The sequence below is a fragment of the Apium graveolens genome, chromosome 7, assembly GCF_009905375.1.
Source record: "Apium graveolens cultivar Ventura chromosome 7, ASM990537v1, whole genome shotgun sequence".
Lineage (NCBI taxonomy): Eukaryota > Viridiplantae > Streptophyta > Magnoliopsida > Apiales > Apiaceae > Apium > Apium graveolens.
Window position 1 is genome coordinate 185,912,202 of NC_133653.1, and position 26,871 is coordinate 185,939,072.

General features: G+C 34.4%; 2 protein-coding genes across 3 annotated transcripts; one reads left to right on the forward strand and one right to left on the reverse strand.

The window, feature by feature from the left end:
• Positions 1 to 5,976: 5,976 nt before the first annotated feature.
• Positions 5,977 to 9,205, forward strand: LOC141671362 (putative inactive receptor kinase At1g48480). 2 transcript variants are annotated; one of them, XM_074477583.1, is made up of 3 exons: positions 5,981 to 6,587; positions 7,101 to 7,579; positions 8,359 to 9,205. In XM_074477583.1, exons 1-3 carry the CDS (start codon positions 6,292 to 6,294, stop codon positions 8,991 to 8,993), a joined length of 1,410 nt encoding a protein of 469 aa, XP_074333684.1. In that variant the 5' UTR covers positions 5,981 to 6,291; the 3' UTR covers positions 8,994 to 9,205. The 2 variants fall into 2 exon arrangements, with proteins under 2 accessions (XP_074333683.1, XP_074333684.1); XM_074477582.1 differs by having other exon boundaries at positions 5,977 to 7,579.
• Positions 9,206 to 10,256: 1,051 nt separating this feature from the next.
• Positions 10,257 to 25,699, reverse strand: LOC141675300 (ADP-ribosylation factor-like protein 8c). Its single transcript, XM_074482019.1, has 6 exons — positions 25,533 to 25,699; positions 11,635 to 11,716; positions 11,487 to 11,519; positions 11,285 to 11,406; positions 10,734 to 10,895; positions 10,257 to 10,631 (listed from the first exon to the last, which is right to left on the reverse strand). Exons 1-6 carry the CDS (start codon positions 25,568 to 25,570, stop codon positions 10,514 to 10,516), a joined length of 555 nt encoding a protein of 184 aa, XP_074338120.1. The 5' UTR covers positions 25,571 to 25,699; the 3' UTR covers positions 10,257 to 10,513.
• Between the last annotated feature and the right edge of the window lie 1,172 nt (positions 25,700 to 26,871).

Here is a 26,871-nt window from a genome sequence, read left to right on the forward strand (position 1 = left end):
ACTTGAGGAAGAAGCCAATCAGGTTCATAAAATAAGAAAGGTGATTCATGGATCTGATTGGGCTGAGAAATTACAAATTATACAAACCACTGACACAACTCAAGTTGGAGAAATAATTGCTGAAATTCAACCGGTCACAATCACTGATACTACTCATGTTGTTGACAGTACAGTTCAAGAAACAAAAGCTGATCACTTTATTCCAAAAAGAGACTTAAACTCTGATTCAGAAGGCTCACGCTCTGATAAACCAAAATTGACTTTTGGAGAGAAGAAAAAGCTACTATGGGAAAACAAGATACCTGCACCAAAAAGAGACTCTTTTGAGACCATTAACAAGATCTATAGTGGTAATTCACAATCAAGAATGGCTGGCAGAAGAGGTGGCCTGGGACTTCCAAATGCTAATAATTACACTAGTAATGCTTTAATTCTCAGAGAGCCTGGGAATCTGCCAGGAGTGGGAGAAAATATGAAGCTTGAAGACTTACAGAAGATTCTTTCAATTCAAATAGTACTTGATTCGTATGACACAAATAAGATCAAAGAAAATATGATGTATTTTCTTGAATCTGGGAAAAGGTTGAAGATTTCGCAAGAGCAAATGAGAGACAAACCATGACAGGAGTGGGAGTATGTCATAACATTACTAAAGGTAATCAACTCTACTACTGCCAGATGGTCTAGTTATTTGAAGAACCTGATATACAGAAATTAGAGAGGAATGGCTTACAAGTCAAAATACACTCCAAAATACATTAATGATTCTGGAAACAATGTTGATATGCCTATTGGAGGAGCCAGAGTGACTACATCCCTTGATATAAAAGTTCTTACTTGCAATCCAAATTGAGAGAAGGTTGGTTTCTTGAAACTGGATGATCTATCACTTGGAAGATCAAGTCTAGATGACCCAGAGCTGCTATCTATCAAAATGATGAATCTACAGAAGAGCTCAATAATATCAAACAGAGAATGGAGATGTATTTGAATGTTCTTGAAGAGAATCTACTCAAGAAATTCTTTGACGATGCTACTGGATTTGCCAAGGTTGAAGATTAAAGTTAATGTCTGAAACACTGACTGTAAGATTGTACATTTGTTATTATCTCTGTATTTAGATAGTTTTGACATCATCAGTAAAAAAACCTGTACATATTTTTTTGTGCAAGACATGTCTGTACTTCAACAAGATTAAGTCAAATTGACAACCCTAAGTAAGTTGTATTGTAATCTTAATTTATATTTTGTACTTGTAACATTTAAAGTCTGTAAAAAGGTCAAAAGAGCAGACTGAAGTCTTTTTCTGTAAACAGTGTCAAGCCTAAGAATTCTATCTGGAAGAAGATCAAGAAGATCATGCCTCATAAGAATTATGAAGAAGCTTGAAGTTGAATAAATCTATTTTGAGAAAAATATTCTAAGTCACGATCTCTACAAGTCACAGATTTAGTTTTTAATAGAGAAGTCACTCGAGAACTCCAAATGACTTATAGAGAACTCATAAAAGCTACTAGAGAACTCAGAAATATCGACAAGTCAAATTGAAGACATGAAGATTGGAGATATCGACAAGTCAAGTATTTACTAGAGAACTCAGAGTTATCGACAAGTCAACATTCATTAGAGAACTCTGAGTTATCGATAAGTCAAATTTCACTATAGAACTCAGAGATATCGATAAGCCAAAGTTCACTAGAGAACTTTGAGTTATCGACAAGTCAAATTTGACTAGAGAACTCTGAGTTATCGACAAGTCAATATGTCACTAGAGAACTCAGAGATATCGATAAGTCAAGGTGAAGATATGAAGATTAGAGATCTCGATAAGCCAAATTCTCTTATAGGGAACTCAGAGACCTCTACAAGTCAAATCAACTATGGAGTATTAGAGATCTCGATAAGCCAAGATACTTATCGAGATGTCAAGATCTCTATATGCCTAACTGGAGATCTCGAGGTAAAATCTCAAAGTACAAATTGCAGATCAGTTCAATATCTAAGATTAACAATCAACAAACAATTCAACTAGTTGGATTGACAAGTCTACAAAAAGAAGCTTGAAGAGTGTGCAAGATCAAGGGTGAAGATTAACTGACAAAGGAAGATCAAATTTAACACAGTATGCAAAGATATGCTAAGCCAGAAATGGAAGATATACTTTTCCTAAAATGAAAATGATAAGTGACAGTTACTAAAGTAAAAAAACATGTCTTATTATACACTGTGTAAACCAGAAGTTAACTGTGATATAAAGTTAACACTGGTCCTTTGTTAGTTAAAACAACTATATCAGGAATTCTTGTATTTCTCTCAAGTAGAAGCTAAGCTTTTTATCAACAAAGAGCCTAGAAATTTTGTAGCAAAATATTCTTAATTTTAATATAAAATTAAGTAAGTTTTGAAAGATCTGTATTATTCATAACTGCATGTTTAACTTCTGTTATAATACATCTTAATACAATATTTGCTTGACTTTGTTCAAAACCAAAATAGATCAAGAAAAGCATAAAAATACTAAAACACATTCAACCCCCTCTGTGTGTAATTCATTACCTAACATATTTACATAATGCACAAGTTGCGGGAGATTGTTAGAAGAAATTGATGATATCGGTATTCAATTATCAGATTTTTTCAATCAGTATTTGATATCAGAGTTTGACAGAGATGACGTCATCAGCATTTACCATAAGTATTTGATAATCAGCTTTTGTCATCGGTATTTACTCACATTAGTATTTGTCAAGCTGAAAATTATGAGATATCAAAGGAGGAGGACTTTACTTATTGTAGCAATCAATAGATTGATATGTATTGGGATTTCTTATTCTATTGTAACACATATTCTAGATTGATTGCGTAGCTGTGCAGTATATAAGCACATGTTAGCTTTACACTTTATGTGTCGTGCATTGATATATCATTCACATAACCTAGCAGCTCTCAAGGATATTTGTTTATCCTTTGAGAAAGTATTGTAATCAGTTTTTATCCATTAATATAAAAACTGTTCTTCCTGTTGAGTTTGTTATTTCGATTTGATTGTTTAAACTGTATTCACCCTCCTCTACAGTTAATTAAAGGCCTAACACATGTACAAATCCCGGATCACTCTTTTTTTAAAAAAATATTTATTCAAATTAAATTTATATGTATCCTAATTTATAAAGGAGGAGAGGTTGGATATTAAAGAAAATGTATCATTATTTATAAACAAGAGGGGTTTCGATCATTTTTAACAAATTATAAGTCTAAAAATAATTGTTTAATAAAAGGACATTAGTTTGAATTTATAAGGAAAAATGTATTATTATTTAACAGGGATGAGATTCGAGAGATTATGTGGCATCATATTCGAACTAAAAAATATATTCATATTTACATAAAATTAGGCTTTCAATTTTGTAATAGAAAATGATATTCGAAGTGGATAAGTTTATATATTCGAAGCAGACAATTTATAATAAGTATTATATCTAATGGGAGGCCGACTCAAATTAATTTTTATCTAAATTGTAATATTAAGTCACATTAGAATTTTAAAAAAAAATTCATGAGATATGGAAGATCTTCATCTGTGAAAATGTGAAGGCCAGTGAATAGGTTAAAGTAAGTGACTTACAAATACCAGACACAAGCTGAAATTAATGTACAAGTCTTGAATTACTCTTTTTATAAAATTGATGTATTCAAGTAAAAATAACATGTATCCTAATTTATAAAGGAGAAGATTTCAAATTCTAAAGAAAATATATCATTATTTATAAATAAGAGGGTTTCAGATCATTTTTTAAGTCTAAAAATACCAATATAATCAAAAGAGGGTAGTTTGAATTTATAACGAAAAATGTATTATTATTTAACAAGGAAAATATGGGAGAAGGTATGTGACATCATATTCAAATTAGAAAACACATTCAAATTAATTTAAAATTAGGTTTTCGATTTTATACTGGACAAGGATATTCGAAGTAACACGAATATATATTCGAAATTTATGATCAGTATTGTATTTGATGGGAGGGAGAATTAATTAAGTTTTATCTAAATTGTAATATTAATTCATATCAAAATTTATAAAAAATCACGAGATAGGAAAGATCTGGATCTGTGAAAAACTGTGAGTGAATAAATTAGAGTTAGTGGCTTATAAATACCATGCACGAGTTGAAATTAATGTACAAGCCATTGATCGCTCTTTTTATAAAAATCATGTATTCAAGTAAAATTCACACATGTATCTTAATTTATAAAGGTAAAGATTTAGGATTTATAAAAAATGTATCATTATTTATAAATAAGAGGGGTTCGGATTTTTTTTAACAAATTATAAGTCTAAAACTACTCGTATAATCAAAGGAGAGTAGTTTGGATTTATAAAAAAAATATTATTATTTAATAAGGATGAGATGTGATCGGTTAGGGGGCATCCTGTTCGAACTAGAAAATACATTCATATTTAGATAAAATTAGGTTTTTCAATTTTATACAAGGCAATTTGATGTAAACAAGGTTATATATTTTAAGTAGACAATTTCTTATCAGTATTGTATTTGAAGGAAGAGCGACTCAAATTAATTTTAATCTAAATTCTAATATAATTCATATCACAATTTATAAATAATCATGAGATATGGAAGATCCTCATATGTGAATAGATTAGAGATAGTGACTTACAAATACCATGTACAAGGTGAAATTCATGTACAAGTCCTGGATCGCTCTTATTATAAAATTCATGTTTTAAGTAAAATTCATACGTGACCTAATTTATAAAGTAGAATAATTCGGATTTTAAACAAAAGATATCATTATTTATAAATAATAGAGTTCAGATCAATTTTTAACAAATTATAAATTCAAAAACACCTAATTAATCAAATAAGAGTAGTTTAGATTTTTAAAGAAAAAATATATTATTATTTAAGAAGGATGAAATGCGAGAGATTAAGTGTTATTCTATTCGAACTAGAAAATACATGCTTATTAATATAAAATTAAGTTTTTGATATAATATTAGACAAGAATATTTGAACTAGGCAAAATTATATATTCGAAGCATATAATTTCCGATCAATATTGTATTTATCGAGATGACGGTTCAAATTAGTATAAAATAAAGCTGGTGATATAATACTAGATAGTATATAAGGATATTTGAAGTACGCAATATTATATATTAGAAATTACAATTTTTTATCAGTATTTTATTTGCCATGACGATTGTTCAATTTATTTTTAATCTAAATTATAATATTAATTCATATTAAAATTTATAAAAAAATAAAAAAGCCGCCGTAAAACACTGACTTTTTAACTAGTTATAATTGCAAGTTGAATGAAATTTACGAGTGACCCAAACTGAAATTCAGCACAATATTATAATCAATTGGCTAATTTATTCGATTTGTTAAAAAAAACTAAATTATTCGATCAGAAATTTACATAAATCAAATCACCGTAACTCACAAATAAATTGACTTGTTAAACGCCTTAGGGACGTATATCGTGTATCTCATTGACTTCATTAAATATGATCTATTCAGCTCTCGCAAGTGGATATATCTATTTCTTGAAATTGTATAGCTCTTGTTGAGGATATCAAGTCAATGGTAGTTCCTACTTCCTATAAATATCTCGTTATCCTTCGTCCCGTCCCTCGTCTTGCTAACGGGATATCACATTGAATTAGGAGTCAAATTTTTTGAAATGTTTTTTCATTTAATTACATTTTATCTTCTTTGCTGATAAATGATATTTTTTTTCATGTTTTGTGGTTTGCTTCTTCTTTCATGGTCACAGTACTTGTTACGCACCTAAGGTAATCTCGTATAAAATAAAATCAATCAATGCCAAAATTAAATTGTGAAAGCGCGTGCTAGGTTAATACACAAAGAAAATGACCATCTTATAACAAACTTTAGCTGTACTTTTGTTGTCTCTTAAATTACAATAGCAATGAACATAAATTAACACAATGTCCAAAATTTGATATAGAAGTTTCCCAATCATCTTCCACAAATCACAACACATTTCCAAAAACATCCTCCCTCCCCCAATAGAATCTCAACTTTTACTACTACCAACTACTTGTCTACTTACATCACTCATATTTCATATATTTAACCTATTAAAATCAATCTTCTCCTTTAAAAAAAATACTCTACTCATCTTCTTCTCAAATCTTAAAATCTCCCAATCACAATCAAATCACTCAAAACCAAATGCAACCCACTTAATAACTCTCCACAACTCCATCTGGGTACTCCTCCAATTCTTCGTATACCAATGTCGCATTCTCGCTACTTTTCCGGCGCCGCCGGCGTGTTTTTTCTTGTATCTCTCTTCGCCGCCGGCTATTCCGACCTTGCCACCGATAAAACAGTGCTTCTAGCGCTTCGCTCAGCCGTTGGTGGCAGAACCCTTCTTTGGAATACCTCAGAACCATCTCCTTGTAAATGGGTCGGAGTTTATTGCCAGTCGGATCAGGTTGTGGAGCTCCATATACCCGGAATGGGTCTTTCCGGCAAGTTACCGGAGAATACACTCGGCAACTTGACTCAGTTGAACACACTGAGTCTTAGGTATAATGCACTTTCGGGTTCACTTCCTTCAGATTTATCAAGTTTGAGTAATCTTCGAAATCTTTATTTGCAATCGAATCTTTTTTCGGGGGAGATTCCTAGTTTTATTTTTAGTATGAAGAATCTGGTTAGGCTTAATTTGGCTTTGAATAATTTTTCGGGGGAAATTTCGAGTGATTTTAATAATTTGAATAGGTTAGGTACATTGTACTTGGAGGAAAATAGGCTTAGTGGGGAAATTCCTAATCTTGATTTGCCTGCTTTAGTTCAATTTAATGTTTCGGATAATTTGTTGAGTGGTGAGATTCCTGATAAGCTTAGGGGTAAGCCGAGGAGTGCGTTTGTTGGGAATGCTGCATTGTGTGGAGGGCCTCTTGAGTCTTGTGATGGGAGTGAGGGGAGTGGGGGAAAGAAGAGTGATAAGCTTTCTGGTGGTGCGATTGCAGGGATTGTAATTGGATGTGTTGTAGCGCTTTTGGTGATTTTGTTGATCTTGTTTTTTGTATGTTGTAGAAAGCGTGGTAAGGAAGAAGAAGTTAAACAAGATGTTAGGGCAGTTAAAGAAAGTGAAGCTGTTGAAATTCGGACTGAGAAACCGGTTGAGAGTGAAGGTAATTTGGGTCAAGCTGTTGATTTGAAGGATAAAGGAGAAGCTAAGATTAGTGGGGGTGGGGCAAAGAAACTGGTGTTTTTCGGAGTACAGGAGAAGGGTTTTGACTTGGAAGGACTTTTGAGGGCTTCTGCCGAGGTGTTGGGGAAGGGAACATTCGGGACAGCATATAAGGCGGTTTTGGAGACAGGAGTGGTGGTGGCTGTGAAAAGGTTGAGAGAGGTGGCCGTGTCGGAGAAAGAATATCGGGAGAAAATTGAAGGTGTTGGGAAAATGGATCATGAGAATTTGGTGCGTTTGAGAGCTTACTTTTACAGTGTGGAGGAGAATCTACTTGTTTATGATTACATGAGAATGGGAAGTTTATCTGCACTTTTGCATGGTGAGCCAAAATTCTTGCAATCAAGTATTGTTTTTGTTATTTGTTTATATTATGATTTAATTTTTTCTGATCATGTAGTGATTTTTGATGTCATAATATTTTCCCCTATGAACATTTTGAAGTATGAATTGCTTCATCTTTTGTTATTTTGGTATATGCTTAACACAAAACTTATAGTTAACTATAACTCATTGTACATGTAATGTGCTATGAAATTCCTGTCATTGATACATCTCTTTCAAGCACATATGCACAATATGAATGTGACTATGACATGATTTGGAATGGGCCAAGTGTGGGTCACTCTTGCAAGTTTGAAAGATTAGAGATGAGATTGAGGTCACATGGCTTTTGTTCTATTTGTTTCTCTTGCATTATTTGATTGAAGTGCTAGATATTTCCATCTAAGTTCATACACAGAGGTCACACTGATACATTTTGTTGTTTGCACAAATTGTGAAAATTAGCCTAATATGGTGGTACAATAGTATTTTGAATAAAATCTGTATATCGTTTGCTTGGACTCCATCTTTAGATGTTGTGACATAAATAATGTCTTCTTAGTATATGATGGGGATTTTTGTAGTTTCCATTAAGAAGGATACATAATTTAGGTATTACAGGTGAGGATGTCAGATATGATGGATTGCAGCATCTGTTGTCCTTGTGTAGTGAAGAAATTTCTAATTAGCAAGCACTGATCCTTTTCTGTTATTTAGTGGAATTATTGATCTGGCTTTCCTTGTAATCCTGTTGTATATTTATTTTCATGTTTACAGGAAACAGAGGTGCAGGCAGGACTCCCTTAAACTGGGAAACACGGTCAGCAATTGCACTTGGTGCTGCCCGTGGTATAGCATATATCCACTCCCAAGGCTCTACAGTTTCCCATGGAAATATTAAATCATCAAATGTCCTCCTCACTACGTCATATGAGGCTCGTGTATCTGACTTTGGCCTTGCTCAATTGGTCGGACGTAATAACAGTCCCAACCGGCTTGATGGCTATCGGGCACCAGAGGTGACAGATCATCGCAAAGTCTCTCAGAAGGCAGATGTCTACAGTTTCGGTGTATTGCTATTGGAGCTCCTAACAGGTAAGGCTCCCACTCACGCCCTCCTGAACGAAGAAGGTGTAGACCTCCCAAGGTGGGTACAATCTGTCGTCAGGGAAGAATGGACAGCTGAGGTTTTTGATCTTGAGCTCCTTAGGTATCAAAATGTCGAAGAGGATATGGTTCAGCTTTTACAACTTGCTATCGACTGTTCTGCCCAGTATCCTGATAAACGTCCTTCAATGAACGAGGTATCACAGAGAATTCAAGAGCTTTGTGTCTCAGGCTCACAACATGATCCACAAAATGACATTATCGATACGGATTCCAATGCACCACCATCTTCCGGTGCAGTCTAAAAGACAATTAGCATTCTTTAAATGTTTTTATTTGATTATTTTTGGAGATATTTGTTCTGAAGTGAGGATTGTTTCATTGTTTCAACTGTGAATCTTTTTTTTCTAGCATACATTGTTCTCCATTGGCAATATTTGTATTTTACATTGTAATTTCTAAAGTAGCATAGTATTCTTTCTTGGTTTATTGAAGTGTGTATAACTTTTACCGTTCTTATGCTTGGTTGGAGAGCCCTGTAAGTACTTTATTCCTTCTTTTCTTGATATTCCAACTTTATTTTTTGCTTTCTATCCAGTATTTGACTTGGCTGTAAATTCTTTGTTAATTAGCAAGACACAATTCTTAACTAATTAAACAAGATCTGAGCTTTTAATGTGTGATATTGTGCCTGCACGTTAGTATGTCCTGTGACATTGAAATAGTTACAATGTTAAATGTAATGCCAACGAACAGCAACCCATGTGAGGGCAACTCTTTTTATATACTAGTGCATACACAAGTTGCATGGTGAAATTAAACCATCACATTATGTTTTGTTTCCACTGGTATGCTAGAGTTTTTTTTTGTAAATAGTTGTTAGATTTGTCTTTGAACACAGACTTCCAACAGAGCTATGCTAAGAGAAAAAGTTCTGCCAAATGTTTCCAGTGTCGCCATATTATTCTGTGCTAATTTATCATTTGTTGTGCTCTTGGATGAACAACTGTAAGTTACCTTCTAAAAATCCCTGATTTTTAAAAATATCCCAAATTAATTCTTAAAAAATATTTGACCGATCTATTTTTTGAAATCCGAATAATATTTATAAATTATTTTTGAATTATATATTTCATAATAAATAGATAAATATATTAAATCTTATTAAAATATTTAAATATATTCGATTTTTGTTCCGATTAATCCCTCCGACTAATCCCCAATTTGCCGATTAATCCCTAATCAGTACCTAAACCGATTAGTACCGATTACCGATTTTTACAACTATGACTTTAACACCTTAATCTACGCAAACAAGTCAAAGTGACTTCCATAATGCACCCCAAGGAGAGGTTCAGCAAAATTAAATTCGATAGACAATTTTCTCAGAAATTCAACATATATTATTTGCATGATGCACATATGTAGCATTCTTAACCTTACTCCTAGCTTCTGCGCTCTTGAGGCGCATTTTTTCCCGAGCGGACTGTAAGTTTTATGGTCAATACGGAACACTAGCAATTGACTATGACAACAATTTTAACACCAGAAACACACATAACGACAAATTAAAAAAGAATTCTTCTTTAGTGTTGCATAAGCAAGTCTCATACTCACATGAAAAGTAAATTTAGAAGCGTGCACTAGAACTGGATTGTGGAAAAATCAGACTATCAAGATAATCCACGCCCAACGTTAGGAGTATATTCTCAAAACAAATTTGCAGAAATATCACTCACTTATTACAGGGATTCTCGAGAAATATTTTGACATTGCACAATTTCAAACAAATTTACAAATCACGCAGATCTAGTTGCGAAAGTTGTCACTTTGCTGTTTTAGAGTGTTTGATAAGCCAGTCCAAAACAATATCAATGTTCACGGAGTCCTTGCAAGAGATCATGTAGCAACTGACTTCTCTGTCTGTGATTGTATCTAGACCTCTGATACAATAGAGAGAATCGACGAAATGACAATTATGAATTGTAAATGTATGAAATTCAAATATTTTTGTATGCAAATTTGCTTGGTTAGTGAAAACGTACAGTTGATCCATCAATACTTGCTTTGAGAGAGCTTCTGACTTGTCTATTTTGTTTCCAAGAACAAGCAATGGGATTCCACTTAGCGAAGGTTTACTCAAGAGCTCATGCAGCTCTGTCCGTGATATTGGAACGCTGTCTCTGTCAGCAGCATCAACTACGTACCTGCTCTTTTTACAAATGATCAGAACTTATAGAAAAGGAGAGACTTAATTATCAAATCATTACTCAAATTAATTTATAAAGTTTACAAACTTGAATTAATGCAAACCCACATATGTTGCTTCAGCCAACTTCTTGTTAATATTAACAAACATTCAGGTGATACAGAAAAGAAAAAATTAAAGCAACCGAATGTAAGAAAATACAGTTTCTCACAAATGTCAACTAATTCTTGTTCTAGAAAACCACATACATCAAACCCAGTCGCCAACAAGAAAAATTTAAGGATAGACAAAATAGTTTCTGGCACTGCAAATGCATTTTGTCACTGAATATTCATAAAATAATCTAAAAGATGCAACAAAGATGAAAGGACAAGATATAGAAATTACAGAATCGAGGAAACGCCCCGACAATAACGCTCCCACATGGTGCGAAACCTCCGTTGACCTCCAAGATCCCAAAGCTTGATAGTTACATTGCCTTTTGTTACTTTCCGCATGTTAAAGCCAACCTGCTCAGAAATTGTAATTATTACAAAAATGTGAAGGATAAGATCTCCAAAATGAATCATTTGGCCAGATAGAGACCTACAGTTGGAATCATGTCTTCGCTGTAACCACCTGTCTGATGAATCACAAAAAACAGAATATTTAGTAGAACATATAAGTAATCTTGGGTTTAACTAGGACTGAGTTATGTGAAAATATGAACAAATATTTAAAGCTTGAACTTCACTTACAGCAATAGCATTAACAAGAGATGTCTTTCCTGCATTCTGAAGACCTACCAAAGAAAGTTCCATTTCCTGTTTGTAAAATAAACTGGTATACAGGAACGTGAGAAGAGTGAATGACATACAATTTGACAATGCCAATAGCTTTTTTATGTTAATAGCAAATTACTAAATTACTAGCATTAGAAAAGAACAGGTAGAAGCATTATTTCCATCACCACGATATATAATTTCCCAAAGTAAAAAGGCAAAGGTGATTATGTCACAAGAACATATATTAAAGAAGCAAAAAAAAATGAATTTGCTAAAAGTGCAAAGAGTGGTTTACTTGCATGTTAGACCATTTTTTAAAGTTTTGTCTTCATCTTTATTTAAGACAAGAATTTGGCATAATTTGACTTGGGAGTAGTTTTATTACAATTTTACATAATTTCAAGCATATAGAGACAAAGTATATATTATCACATTTCTATAGTCCATTACTATATGATCGAGTAAAATGCACCCTATCAGACATCCTGCTGACTTCTGTAAACATATTTATGTTGCTCAGTGTAAGGAATTCACAAGGGTCGAAGCCAGTGTTGATTATCAAAGAAAGGGCAGAATGGGTAAAAAAGAGTCAAGGAAAGGATAAAACAGGCAAAGGAAAATAAATAAAGAAAAGAAGAATAGAAGCAAGGGAAGGGGGTATTTAAATAGAAAGAGATAGGGTTTGTAAGGCATGAGAATATTTATCTAAAAGTCGTCATTTATTTTGGGAGGCCGCCTCACCTCGAATTGGGGCAACTTGCAACCCTACTTTCAGAATTCCTTAACTAAGGTTATTTAAAATTGTAGTAATTAAGCCGGTGTTCAATATTTTACGTTTGAGTTCTCATTTCTGGAGTCAATTCACAACAAAGTGGTATCAGAGCTGTTGAGATCATGGGTCAGGAAGAACAGATCGCGTCGATTCAGGCTACAATAAGGAATACAGTAATCGAAGAAGTGTCAGCGGCCATAAAGGGGGCTGTAGTAGCGATGGAGACGGCGTTGACCAATCGATTTGTGAATAGTTTTGAAGAGATGTTTACAAAACAGGAGAAACAGATCGAAGAGACGACCAAACGTTTTAGAAGGGAGAATTAGCAGATCGAGAGAATACCAAGAATCATTAATCTCTTCGATTAAAGACGAACAAGTCAAGTTTCAGGTAGAAGTAAGAACAGCCTTATGCGAAGTGTTGGGTGTAAACAAAGGCCAAGGCAAATCAACAGAGATGATAGTCAGTACTAGTGGAGAGGTTACAAACATGGGTCGGTCTGGGAAAATGATGATGGGGGAGAAAAGCAACCATGGGAAAGGAGCGTTGTTTGGGGATAATAGTCACGTAAGAAGGGGTTCCGGTGGAGGTCCTGGGGAGGAGTGAGTTTTGGACAACCAATTCCAGGAGGAGGGGTTAGTTTTGGGCATCCAATCTCGGGAGGAGGAGCTAATTGGAGATTCAAAAAACTTGACATGCCTGGGTTTGATGGGAACAACCCAGATGGGTGGATTTTAAGAGCTGAGAGGTATCATAACTTTTACAGATTGACGGAGGAGGATAAATTAGAAGCAGCAGTGGTCGCACTTGAGGGGGACGCTTTATTATGGTAATATGGTTTCAGTGGGAACTGTCAAGGAACTGGTTACTCTAAAACCTCAAGGTGTTAGAGAATGGCCCTTTACAGGATCTTATATTATTCTAACACTATGGGTCGAAGAGTGGATCACGGGCGCCCATCTTTGGGGCATAAATTTGCCTTTCATGTCCTTCATAAATTGTGAGAAATGTTGGGGGTGCCAGGGATCGAACCTGAGTCCTCTGTCAGTCTGAGCTCTGATACCATGTCAAGTAACCAACTCATCTAAAACCTTAAGGTGTTAGAGGAAGGCCCCAATAGGATCATATATTTAACACTCCCCGTCACTCGAAAGCCCATTTATGGGTCGAAGAGTAGAACACCGGCGCCCATCTTTGGGACATAATTGCCTTTAGTGTCCACAATAAATTGTGAGAATATTGGGGGGAATCGAACCTTAGTTCTCCCGCCAGCCTGAGCTCTGATACCATGTTGAGTAACCAGCTCATCTAACACCTACTCAACATGGTATCAGAGCTCAGGCTGGCAGATGACTCAGGTTCGATCCCTGCCACCCCCAACATTTCTCACAATTTATGAAGGACACGAAAGACAAATTTATGCCCCAAAGATAGGCGCCCATGATCCACTCTTCGACCCATAAATGGGCTTTCGAGTGAGGGGGAGTGCTAGAATAATATAAGATCCTGGAAAGGGCCATTCTTTAACACCTTGATGTTAGAATAATATAAGATCCTGGAAAGGGCCATTCTCTAACACCTTGAGGTTTTAGAGTAACTGGTTTCTTGACATGGTATCAGAGCACAGACTGTCAGAGGACTCAGATTCGATCCCTGCCACCCCCAATATTTCTCACAATTTATGAGGGACACGAAAGGCAAAATTATGCCCCAAAAATGGGCGCCCGTGATCCGCTCTTCGACCCATAAATGGGCTTTCGAGTGAGGGGGAGTGTTAGAATAATATAAGATCCTGGAAAGGGCCATTCTCTAACACCTTGAGGTTTTAGAGTAACTGGTTCCTTGACAGGAACATCGTTGGCGACCGATTCAGACATGGGATGAGATAAAAATGATGTTACGAAAACAGTTTCGATCCAAAGCGTCAGGCACCCTGCACGAACAATGGTTGGGTCATAAGCAGAATGGAAGTGTGGTGGAATATAGGAGGAAATTCATCGAATTGTTGGCACCCTTGGAACGAGTGCCCGAGGAGATTGCAAAGGGTCAATTCTTGAATGGTTTAAAGGAGGAAATTAAAGTGGAGGTGAGATTGTTTGGATCGAAAAATCTGGATAATGCCATGGATTTGGCATTGATGGTAGAAGACAAATTGAGGGTTGGGTCTAACAGGAAATGGAAGCAAAAGACAGGGGGGTTTGCAACCAACAAAAATTCCTATCAACCCTCAACAACAACGTATTCGCAGAAGGGGAGTGCTTCAAGTTATTCAACAGGAACTTCATCTCCTCGAACATATGCATCAGGCCATACACCAGAATCAGGAGTTTCAGGGGGATTCTCGAGTGCCCGGATAGGGGAAGTGCGGAGGCTCACTGATGCCAAGTTACAAAGCTAAAGGGAAAAGGGACTGTGTTACAAATGTGATGACAAATGGTCAGTAGGACATCACTGCAATCGCCGTGAGCTCAGTGTGCTGGTAACATGTGAAGGAGAGGAAGAAGAGCCCGGATTAAGTCCTCACAGTGCACATTCCAAAGAGACAACTGAGGTACAACCTATCTCCCCTCAACCAGAAATTTCTTTGAATTCTGTTATGGGTATAACTAGTCCGCACATCCTGAAGTTGTTTGGAATTATAAAAGGACAGGAGGTAGTAGTAATGGTGGATCCAGGGGCCACACATAATTTCATATCGAAGGAGACCTTACAGAAATTAGGCATACCGGTGTTACCATCCAAAGAATTTCGTGTATCATTGGGGACTGGAGATTCTGTGATGGGAGAAGGGATATGTAAGTCAGTAGTTTTGGAATTGCAAGACATGGTGATTGTCCAAAATTTCCTACCTCTGGAACTAGGGAATTCAGATTTAATTATGGGCATCAAATCGCTCGAAACACCGGGGACTATGACAACTAACTGGAAGAAGCAAACCCTGCGTTTCCAACTGGGCAGTGGAAGTGGTGACATTGAGGGGAGATCCACCGTTGGGTAGGAGCGGTATTTCTATTAAAGCAATGTAGAGGAATCTAAAGAAGGAAAGGGGTGGATACTTGGTCGAATTTAACTTCTTACAAGCACCACAAGGGGACACAGAAGTTATACTAGGAGACCCAGCAGGACCATCATTTCTATCGCAATTATTGGATGAATATGGGGACGTATTTGAACTGCCAAAGGGTTTACCTCCAAAACGGAGTCACGATCACGCCATTGTGTTACAAGATGGTACCAGCCCAGTCAATGTGATACCATACCGATATCCACAACTGCAAAAAAAGGAGATAGAAAATTTGATCAAGGACATGTTAGCAACGAGCATCATCCAGTTAACTAGCCCATTTTCTAGCCCGGTATTACTCGTAAAAAAAAGGGTCTTGGCGATTCTGCGTAGACTACCGGGCACTAAATAAAGTCACCGTTCCGGACAAATACCCCATACCGGTGATTGATGAATTCTGGATGAACTCCAAGGAGCCACCATTTTCACCAAATAGGACTTAAAGTCCGGGTACCACCAAGTTAGAATGAAGACGGGAGACATGCCTAAAACAGCGTTCCGCATGCACGAAGGGCATTATGAATTTCTTGTTCTGCCATTCGGATTAACCATTGGGCCAGTGACTTTCCAAGCAATTATGAATGAGGTCTTTCGCCCATATCTACGAAAATTCGTCTTAGTATTTTTCGAAGATAAATTGGTGTACAGTGGTAGTACTGAAGAAAATATGAAACACGTACAATTAGTACTTCAGCTGTTAAGAGATCATCAATTGTTGGTCAACAAGAAAAAGTGTGATTTCGGTAAACCCGAGGTGGCATATCTGGGCCATGTAATATCAGGAGCAGGGGTCTCTGTTGATCGGTCCAAGGTACAGGCAATGTTAGATTGGCCCATTCCGAGTACGGTAAAAGAACTGCGGGATTCCTCGACTCACGGGCTATTACAAGAAATTCATAGCCGGGTATGCAAAGATTGCAGCTCCTCTAACGGAACAATTAAAGAAAGACCAGTACCACTACTCAAGAACAGTCACTGATACTTCCAAAGCACTTAAAGAAGCAATGGTCACAGCCCCCATCTTAGCCTTACAAGATTTCGAGAAAATGTTCGTGATCGAAACGGATTCGTCTGGCTTTGGAGTGGGGGCGCTTTTATTACAAGAGAATCATCCTATGGCCTACTACATCAAATTGTTGGGCCTACGCTCTCGACTGAAACCGATTTATGAAAAGGAACTTATGGCGATAGTATTTGAAGTTTTGAAATGGCGACATTACCTAATGGAGAGAAAGTTTATTGTCCGAACGGACCAACAAAGTTTAAGATTTCTATTCGAGAAACGTGAGATTGGTATGGAGTATCAGAGATGGGTTGGAAAATTGATGGGTTTCACCTTCGAGATTCAATACAAAAAGGGGCCGTTAACAAAATTGCGAACGCTTTATCAAGGGAATTTGCAGGCTCAGTTGAGTTATCCACTTTAACCACCTCATGTGGTATGCAATGGGCTGAAATGCTACCACAGGTTAAAAATGATTTTTTTATTCGTCAAGTCACAAAGGACATTGAAGCTGGGCAGCTGGTAAAGGGTTATAGCCTTGATCAGGGCAACCTAAAATACAAAGGACGGCTAGTACTTCCTCCTAAATCAACTCTGGTGGCACAACTCTTACAAAAATATCATGATACACCTACTGGTGGGCATCCGGGCGACTTTAAAACTTATCAACGATTGGCTCAAGAGTGGTATTGGCCAGGGATGCGTAAAAGAGTTCAACAATATGTTCAAGAGTGCAATATGCCAGCAAAATAAAGCATCATCACCAAGTCCCGCAGGCCTTTTGCAGCCCCTACCCGTTCCCAGTAGGATATGGGAGAATATATCGATGGATTTTATTGAGGGCTTACCCCGTTACAATGGCGTTGACAGAGTCTTGGTAGTCGTGGATCGATTATCTAAGTATGGGCATTTTATTGGCATTAAACATGTTGGGGTTAAACCCAATAGGTAGTATGGGCTTGGTGATAGAAAACATAATTGAATTGGGTAATAATTGTATGGGTAGACAATTATTATCATAATTGAGTTGGGTAATAATTGTATGTGTTGACAATTATTATTATAATGGGAATGAGTAATAATTGTATGGGTAGACAATTATAATTGTAATCAGATTATGTATGTCTTGTTGGCTAAGTTTGTGATGACTATATATACACAGTCATGTATTTGTTTTGATGTATGCTTGAGTATTGTTTGACTTAAGTATCGCTTGAGTGAATACCGTTTGGTGAGATTGATTGTATTATTATTAATTGTTTTGATTAATAATACAAGTTGGGACGTGGGTTTTTCCGCGTCATATATTGAGTGTGTGTTTTGCATTGTTTGTTTGGTTCTATACTTGTGTGTGTTCACCCTAACAAAACACCCATTCATGGCTCAGTCAGTTGCCCAGGTTTTCATTCGAGAGGTAGTCCGTCACCATTGGTTTCCTTCCACCATCGTATTTGATAGGGATTGAGTTTTTTCAGCCTATTTTGGAAAGAACTTTTCAAAACTCAAGGATCGACATTACATAGAAGCACAGCCTACCACCCACAGTTCGACGGACAAACGGAAGTGGTGAAAAAAGTCATGGAAACATTTTTGCGGTGTTTTATTAATGGCCAGCCACGTTCTTGGGCAAAATGGTTGCCATGGTTGGAATTTTGGTACAATACTTCCTTTCAAGTATCAATTAATTGTTCTCCGTTTAAAGTGGTGGATTTTCAAGTGGGAGATTTTATTTATCTGAAGCTTCAACCATACAGATAAAAATCATTGGCTCACAGGCAATGGGAGATATTGGCATCCCGTTTTTATGGCCCATTTGCAATTACCAAAAAAATTGGCAAGGTGGCCTATCGTTTGGAATTACCACCCACTTCACACATCCATCCGGTTTTTCATGTTTCCTGCAGGGTCCCAACCGGTGTCTGCAACTTTACCGCCGCAGCTGACAGAAGAATTGGTGCTCGATGTGCAACCAGCAGCAGTGTTGGGAGTCAGAATACTAATAATACTGAAGTGCTTATGCAGTGGACAGGGTTGCCGGAATGGGAGGCCATGTTGGAAAGCTTTGATCAGATACAAGGAATGTTCCCCGATTTTCACCTTGAGGACAAGTAGGCAGTTTGGGTCTGAGGTAATGTAAGGAATTCACAAAGGTCGAAGCCAGTGTTGACTTATCAAAGAAAGGGCAGAATGGGAAAAAGAGTCGAGGAAAGTATAAAACAGGCAAAGGAAAATAAATAAAGAAAAGAATAGAAGCAAGGGAAGGGGGTATTTAAATAGAAAGAGATAGGGTTTGTAAGACATGAGAATATTTATCTAAAAGTTGGCGTTTATTTTGGGAGGCTGCCTCACCTCGAATTGGGGCAACTTGTAACCCTACTTTCAGAATTCTTTAATTAAGCTTATTTAAAACTGCAGTAATTAAGCCGGTGTTCAATATTTTACGTTTGAGTTCTCATTTCTGGAGTCAATTCACAACACTAGGCAGCTCAGGTATGTTCTTATTTAACAGAGGCTATTTTAATATAGATCTTGCAAATAAATGATGCAAACTTAAACCTCTGAAACCTAATAAAGTATTAGCTCTTACATACTTCTTAGCAAATTTTAAATAGGTCCAATCAGATTTTTATTGAAGTACTGTTCCGATGTGCCATACTTCAAACAAAGAGTTATTCCCTTTCCTGAACAGTTACCCGAATCTTAACACCTGATGGCAGCCCAACCCCTTTAAATCAAAAGGCAGTAACCAACAGCTTTCCGTCACTGTTAACCACCAATTTGTAACTAGTAAGTTGTAAAAATTGCAATATATATGACTATTTCCATCTCTATTGGCAAGTCTCGTCTTAAGGTTTATAATAGTTGAAAATTGAAATGGCAATAGACTAAAGGTATCAATGTCTGAAAATTAATTAATACAAGGATGAGACAACAATAAAAAATACGCTTTGACAATCCCCTTGTGTAAATGTGGAACTTACATATGTTGTGAAAAAATTAAGATACATTAAATAGTTATACATAAAGTTTTGAAGAAAATAAAAAGATAATGAACACACACCTAATTGAAAACTTTTACAGTTTTTGATAACCCTCCCGCACATATTTCAAGCAAGTTCTAATCAATCCAAAGCGACAAAACCATAGATTTATCCCTACATGTAGAGAGAGTGGTTGTTCAACTTCATCCAAAGAGTGAGTCAAGAACTTGGAGAATTCTTTCAAGCATAAAAGGAATATATGAATTTTGAAACTTGATCAGATGAGGAAAAAGAAATCTCTACTGAAATTTAAAATATATGAAACAGTGGAGTTCTCCTATTCCTACGTAAATTTTTATAATACTTACTCCCTCCGGAAAGCACCCATTGAAAAAATTCACAAAGTGCAACATACTTGACCGCATTTCATTCCTAATGAATACAGGGTCGGGAGAGGAGAAATGGGGGGGGGGTAAATTTCGTAATCCCTAGCAAATGATACTCCGATACGAAAGCTTCAAGTATTCGGTATCCATCATTCAAAAGGAAGGAGAAATTGAGGATAATGTCACAATGCATCACTACACTACACAGGGTGAGTAAGGCGGAGGCTTGGGTGCTGTTTGACAACTGCAAAGATAGCTCTGACGGTTAAGTTCTGAAGTAGCGAAAGTTGGAGGCGGCAGAAATGAGAATGTTGCGATGGACAGGTGGTCACACCATGATGGACTAAATATCAAATGGCGTCTTCAGAAAAGAGTCGGAAATTGCGCCTATTTTGGAGTTAGTAAAGTAACATATATATAGATATGTTTATTTAATTAATATGTTGTTTAGTTATTAACATTTAAGTTATAAGGTGTTTAAAACTTGGTCAAATTTATGTATCAAACCAGAATAACCAATCCCTAAAAACACCAGTCTCTACAATATAGATAATTCAAATCGATGCAATTGGATGTCCAACTCGGGCTTATATAACATGACTGAAATTCATAAGATCTTTGTTTCTATCTCACTAGATCAAAAGCTATGGAAATCTATTATTATAAAACTTACAAATATTATAGAATATCCAACACAACTTGCACAATAGAGACAAGCAATACTCCCTTTTTTTTAATATTTGATATTTGACTTTTCTGCACACTTCTCGAAGTGCTTTGACTGGCTAATTAAAATAATTATTTTTAAAATTTTCTTTTATGTATAAAAATATATAACTTATACTAAAATTCAAAAAAAAAGAATTTTTAAAAATAATTATTTTAAATATGCTGTCAAAATACCTTAAATTACGTGTAGAAAAGTCAAACGACAAATATTAAAAAACAGAGGGAGTAGTAAACAAGGAATCAGCATAAGCTAACATTTATAATCGCATTACTACAATTATAACCTAAACCTAAAAATTACAAACAGAAAACTACAGCTGTCACAACAAATAGCAACCCACCATTGTAAGAAAACTGAATTTAATGTGCAACTGTCCAATATCTAAGACAAGAAGTAAATTAAAAAAAAAAATTATTCAACTGATTTAGTGTGAAAGAGGGACTTTATTCAGCTAATTTGGTGTAGTGTTGGATACATTGTTGCTATGCAAGTTTTTTATACACAACTGTCACATATGGGACAATAAATGTTGCAAAAACATTAAGCATTTGACTAGAACTAGATTATAATTTACCACACATAATATGTTTGTTGAATAATACAAACATTGTAAGAGGGAGATATATTTAACTGCATAAATCATTTCGCATTTTCACAATTAGCCTCCTCCAACAATTGAACATATAACAATTACGAATGATAATCATTACCAGGAGAATGTAAAAATAAGGTCTTGTTAATGATAATGATAGGAGTATTATTGTATAAACAAGTTATCCCATCTGTACACGTCCATAGCTGCAAAAGTTGTGAAGTTACGAAATAAAATACGGGACAAAATTAGTAAAAGGGCTTGGCTATCCCGCGCCTCGAGGCATATGTTAAGAGTATATTTAATGTACTTAGTTTTCTGATTAACGGATGAATAATTAAGTTTTTGTATGTTCTTTTTAATTTTTTCCCAATATGTGCCTCTTCAATCGCCTATCATATTTTGTAGCAATTTTCTTAAGAAAGCCATATTATTTTGTTAAAAAACCATTATATACAATTTATATTTGTAATAATAAATCCAAAATATTGTATATAATAAAACATTTGATTAAAATAAAATTTAGGGTCACTTACATAGAGAAAAAATTAAAAGAAATTCGTATGTGCTATAGTTTTTTAATACAAAGATTAAAAATTTATGATTCCTTTTTAACACATATAGGTAATTCTTAATAATTTTTAATGTATAAATTACAAAATTTGGAAATAGTGACTACAAAGTGAAGCTATTATTTACAAGTGATAACTGGACTATCTGAAAGCATAGTAATGATAGAAGTTTTTTTTAATTATAAACCCTCTATGGCATGAGTTAAATAACTTCTCAAATACATACGGTAAATAAAATATACCTTGAATACTAAAAGCTATTAATTTATTTAAAAAATAATTAAAAAAAAATCATTTAATATAAAATATAATTTAGAGTAAATTACAGAGTTGTAACTGAACTTAACATTGGTTAGCAGTTTAGTGGCCGGAGTTCCGAATTTGCAGTTAAGTGGCACATTACTTTAACTTTTCAAAAGGGTGGTTAAGGACCACTTTTCTGAGAAAGAAATACTACTATTTGTTCTTAAAAAATGGCCCTTAGCCATCATTTCGAAGAATAAAAGCAATATCACTAAATTTTTAATATGAAATTCTGGACACCAAAATGTTAAAAGAGGTAAAGTTCAATTGCAATTTACTCTATAAATTATATGGCTTTCAAAACATAGAAAATATGGGAACAAGAATGTACATAAATTCATTTTTAAAAATATAACATAAGACAAGTTCTTAGTTCTTATTACAAAAGTCAGGGAGATAAGGAGATGTAATCAGCAAAGTAAAATAAAAATTATCTTGATAAACGTGACAAGGACAGGTAAACACTCTAACAATAACAAAAAACAAGTTGCAATAAATACATGCTTAACATGTGCCCTGAAGGCACGGGATAGATTGTTAGTAAATTGAAAAAGTAATAATACGGTCAATGTCTAGAATATGGTCAATCCTTCATTATAATCTATTAGGGTCCGTTTTTTGGTCTCCTCTCACTTTAAACTTTAAGATAAAACTTAAATGAAAGTAAACCGGCCATAATCCTCCCCAGCACCCAATCCTTCAAAACAAATGGCATGGCTCTTTTACAATACAAAGGAACTTAACTAAAACATTCATCATGATGCCTTGACGCCCAGACCCTTGACGCCAAGACATCATGAAATAAAACTACCTTTTCAATAAAGAAGATCAAACTAGTAAATACTAGTGACAAAGTCTATTCACATTTCTCAATTGGGGGGGGGGGGTGATCAGTCCATGATAAGATCAACCTAGCTTACTAGTGCATAATCAACAGAATCAGGCCCGGTTAAAGTGAACCTAGACTACTAATAAGCATACACCTAAATCTGAAATTTATTTTGTGAAGATATAAATGGAAAAATTATTCTAAAATTTTAAATCTAAAATATATCTTGTGAAGATTTAAACTAAAATTGATTCTAAAAACTTCATCATATATGATTTGAATATTTTATTGATTAACATTCAAGTAAGTTGTGTTTTATTAAGATTAAATAAAATATTTATACTTATACTTATGTTTAGATATATCTTATATGTATGGAAGGATTTCAGAAAAAACAATAATCACTTATTCATATACTATGTGTTTGAGTCCTAATAGTTGTAAAATTAGAAAAGGTAAGGCATGAAGTGATATATTAGATAACCAAATTAAACTGACAAGAATATCTATTTTTTTAACTAACAAAAAGATCTTTTATAAAGTAAAACAGAAAAAGATATTCGTCTTTCTTTTATGTTTTAAAATATTTTTAACGCCTCCAAAGTCCGTTCATTTGCCCAAAAAATAACTTCATTTTAAAAATGATTATTCGTATATACTTCTCCGGAAAACAAGACCTACAAATTTATTGTTTTTTCCGTTTCACTTGTACCACGACAACTATGAGTAAATGTTATTCCTGTTCTGAAAAACCAAAGGTTTATATTCAGCAGAATCATTTCATTTTTCAAACAGGCTTTTCTTCTCTGGTAAACATTTTATATTCCCTAAACTAAATAAGAGCAACAGAAGAAAATCAGAAAATAATGAAAAAAAATGTAAAAACTAAACAAACACCAGAAAAGAGGAAAAATGTTTTCCTAGAAAAATATGACCCCCATCCGATGCACACGCCTCACTAAAGCTGACACCTGAACAAAAAGAGACGAGGGATGTGCACCATATCGGGTCCCTTACACCAATTCCTCCCATCTCAATCCCATCAACCATCTTCTAAATTATTGTTAATTCAATTTGTGGCCATCTAATATTAACAACATAAAAAATTTAACAAAAAGTTATTGAAATTTAGCCACAGGATAGTTTAAGGAGTAATTACAAGGACAGAATCAATATACCAAACATAGCCTATGTGCTTAGAGTGCTCTTGTTACTCGTAAGTCGTAAGAAATACTTCTATGCAGCCAAAAGAGCATCAGGTTATGAATTCTTTAATGGTTAATCAAGTAAAAAGAGAACCCACTCTAAAAAAGAGTTGCGGGTCAAGGCAAATAGATACGGTAAAGGCACAAAAAAAATCTCAAATCCACACACAATACTCATTAATCTTGGCTAATTACATCTATATAGGAGTTATATTCTATCTTGATTAAAAAAATAAACAAATCCTAACTCCTACCGATTATCTACATTCCTAACAAGATAACTATTACCAAATGTCTAAATACCATATAGAAGTAGAACTAATTGGATATCTATATAGGAGTTATATTCTATCTTGATTAAGAAAATAAACTAATCCTAATTCCTACCGATTATCTACATTTCTAAAAAGATAACTATCACCAAAAGTCTAAAAACCATATAGAAGTAGAACTAATTGGCTCTAGCTTGCCCAACACATAAATTTTAGGGAGTGGGATTTGCCATTTAATGGGCAGTGCCCACTGACTTTGTCGGGAGAGGCTCGGATTTAGAGGAGGGTGATTTATCTTTGTAAATCCTATGCGGGTGGCACCCTGTTGTTAAACATATGTAGATATGTAAAATCGGCTTGGTTTGAGATATGTGAGGTTTGTCCGGCCCGATGTCCGGCCCGACCTTTATCGGGCTAGTCCTATCACAAACCTTGTACTTCTTTAAAAAAATCCTAATGAAAAACTATAACCATAAGTCTTTAACTCCTATAATAACCTGATTTAATAATACAAATTTCAAATTATAAATACAATTATAACAAATGGCATTATAAAATACTTAACAAATTAGTTACTTACTATTCAGCATCAAAGTTTTTCAAAAGTTAAAATACACTAATCAATATCCTCTTATCATCCTTAATTTTCCCCTAATTCCTATTAACTACTACTTCAAATTTTCATTCATCAATAAGTTAAAAAAACTAGATTCTTTAAAGTTTAACCTCCCCACAACCGCACAACAACTACACCATATATAGTTTTACACTCGCACACAAATCAAATTGTAAATAAAATATTTCGATATCCACTTACATCTTGTTTTCCCTCGATTCTCATGAATTACCTTTTACAAATTCGCAATATTCAATTATCCAATAAAGTTAGATTCTTTAGCTTCCCCACAAATACACAATATAGTATATACACACAAACTCAAATTAATCAATATCAATATTCTCTTACTATCCTTTCTTTTTCATTAATTCTTACAAAATACCACTCTTAAAATTCACAATTTCCAATTTTTAACAACTTCAAAAGCTAGAATCTTGAGCTTGCACACAACAACACAATAAACAAACACAAATAAAGAGCAAAAAACATAATTAAGTAAGAAAAAAGAGAGTAAAAAGACAATAAAAAGAAGAAAAATAATACCTTCTCAGCCAGTTGAGAAGAGAATCCCACAAACCCATGATTCGAGAAAAGCCCAGATGAAATTAATGAGTTTCTTGAAGACCCAAAATGATAGATACAAAATGGTGTATGTATTTCTGCATTTTTAGAATCGTGAACAAGACAATGAGTACAAGGAAACTCCGCCGACCAAAGCCGAAACTCTGCTTCTATGCCACATGGCCCAATTTGTATATTCAGCCTGCTGTTGTAGTGGATTGTGGCCCAATTGTTTTGGGCTTGTTTGTTAGGTTGGAAAGGGTGCGTTACTATTTTAGTAACAAAAAAACAAATAGTGAAGGCTTAGGATTCATTTCTTAAATCTGAATAATCATTTCTGGATTATTAAAAGTTCTGGATGATGAGATTTGTAAAAATTTGAATGAATGATGTTGTTTGTTAAAAAAAAATTATACATTATCTGGATGATGATAATTTCTTTTAATATTGATTTTATTTAAGAATTTTTTTTTGAAATTGATATCTATATTAATATTAAGATTAGAATCAATATATTAAATTAAACGAGTACAGGAATAACACATGTACTATGTACTATAATCAATTTTAACACATGTCAATCTTAACAAGTACTATAATCATTATATATAATATCATTATATATTCTAATAAAAAGATATTATAATAGTAAAACTATCCAATAATATAATATTATTATATATGCTAACAAGAGAAACTATATTATTATTTTTGTCATTCGATTTACCTATAAAAAATTAATTTTAATAAAATAAATACAATTAAATACATGTTACAATAACTTCACTTACACCCAAAAAAAGTCAAGAAAAAAGACCAAGAAGTGAATACAAATCATTTGTTTTGCTTGAATACCAATAGAGCAGCATAATATTTTGGAATATAATAAGTAAACGAGTATTTGAGGGACAGAGGTGAGAAACTGATGAGTTGGTAGTTCAGAAGTTTTTTCCTTTCATTCAGATTATATAAAAATTAACAAACAATCTTATTCATACCATATTCTGGATTAGCCTATAAATAGATGGATGATTCTGTATTCAAAAAATGGTCTAGAAATAATGTTAGGTATTGTTTTTCTTTAATGGAAAATTACAACTTGAATACTTGTATTAAAAGCGTTTGAAACTTGCTTAAACTGAAGACATGCAACACATTACGCATTTTTTTTGTTTCTTTAGGGCAAAACCAACTTACAACAAATTAAAACAATTTTACACGTAATATTTGTTTAAGAAATAGTCCCACACTCCCCCTTCAAATAAACTATACAAATATTAATTCAATATCTTTTGCAAGAAACTTGTCTTGTTTTCAACAA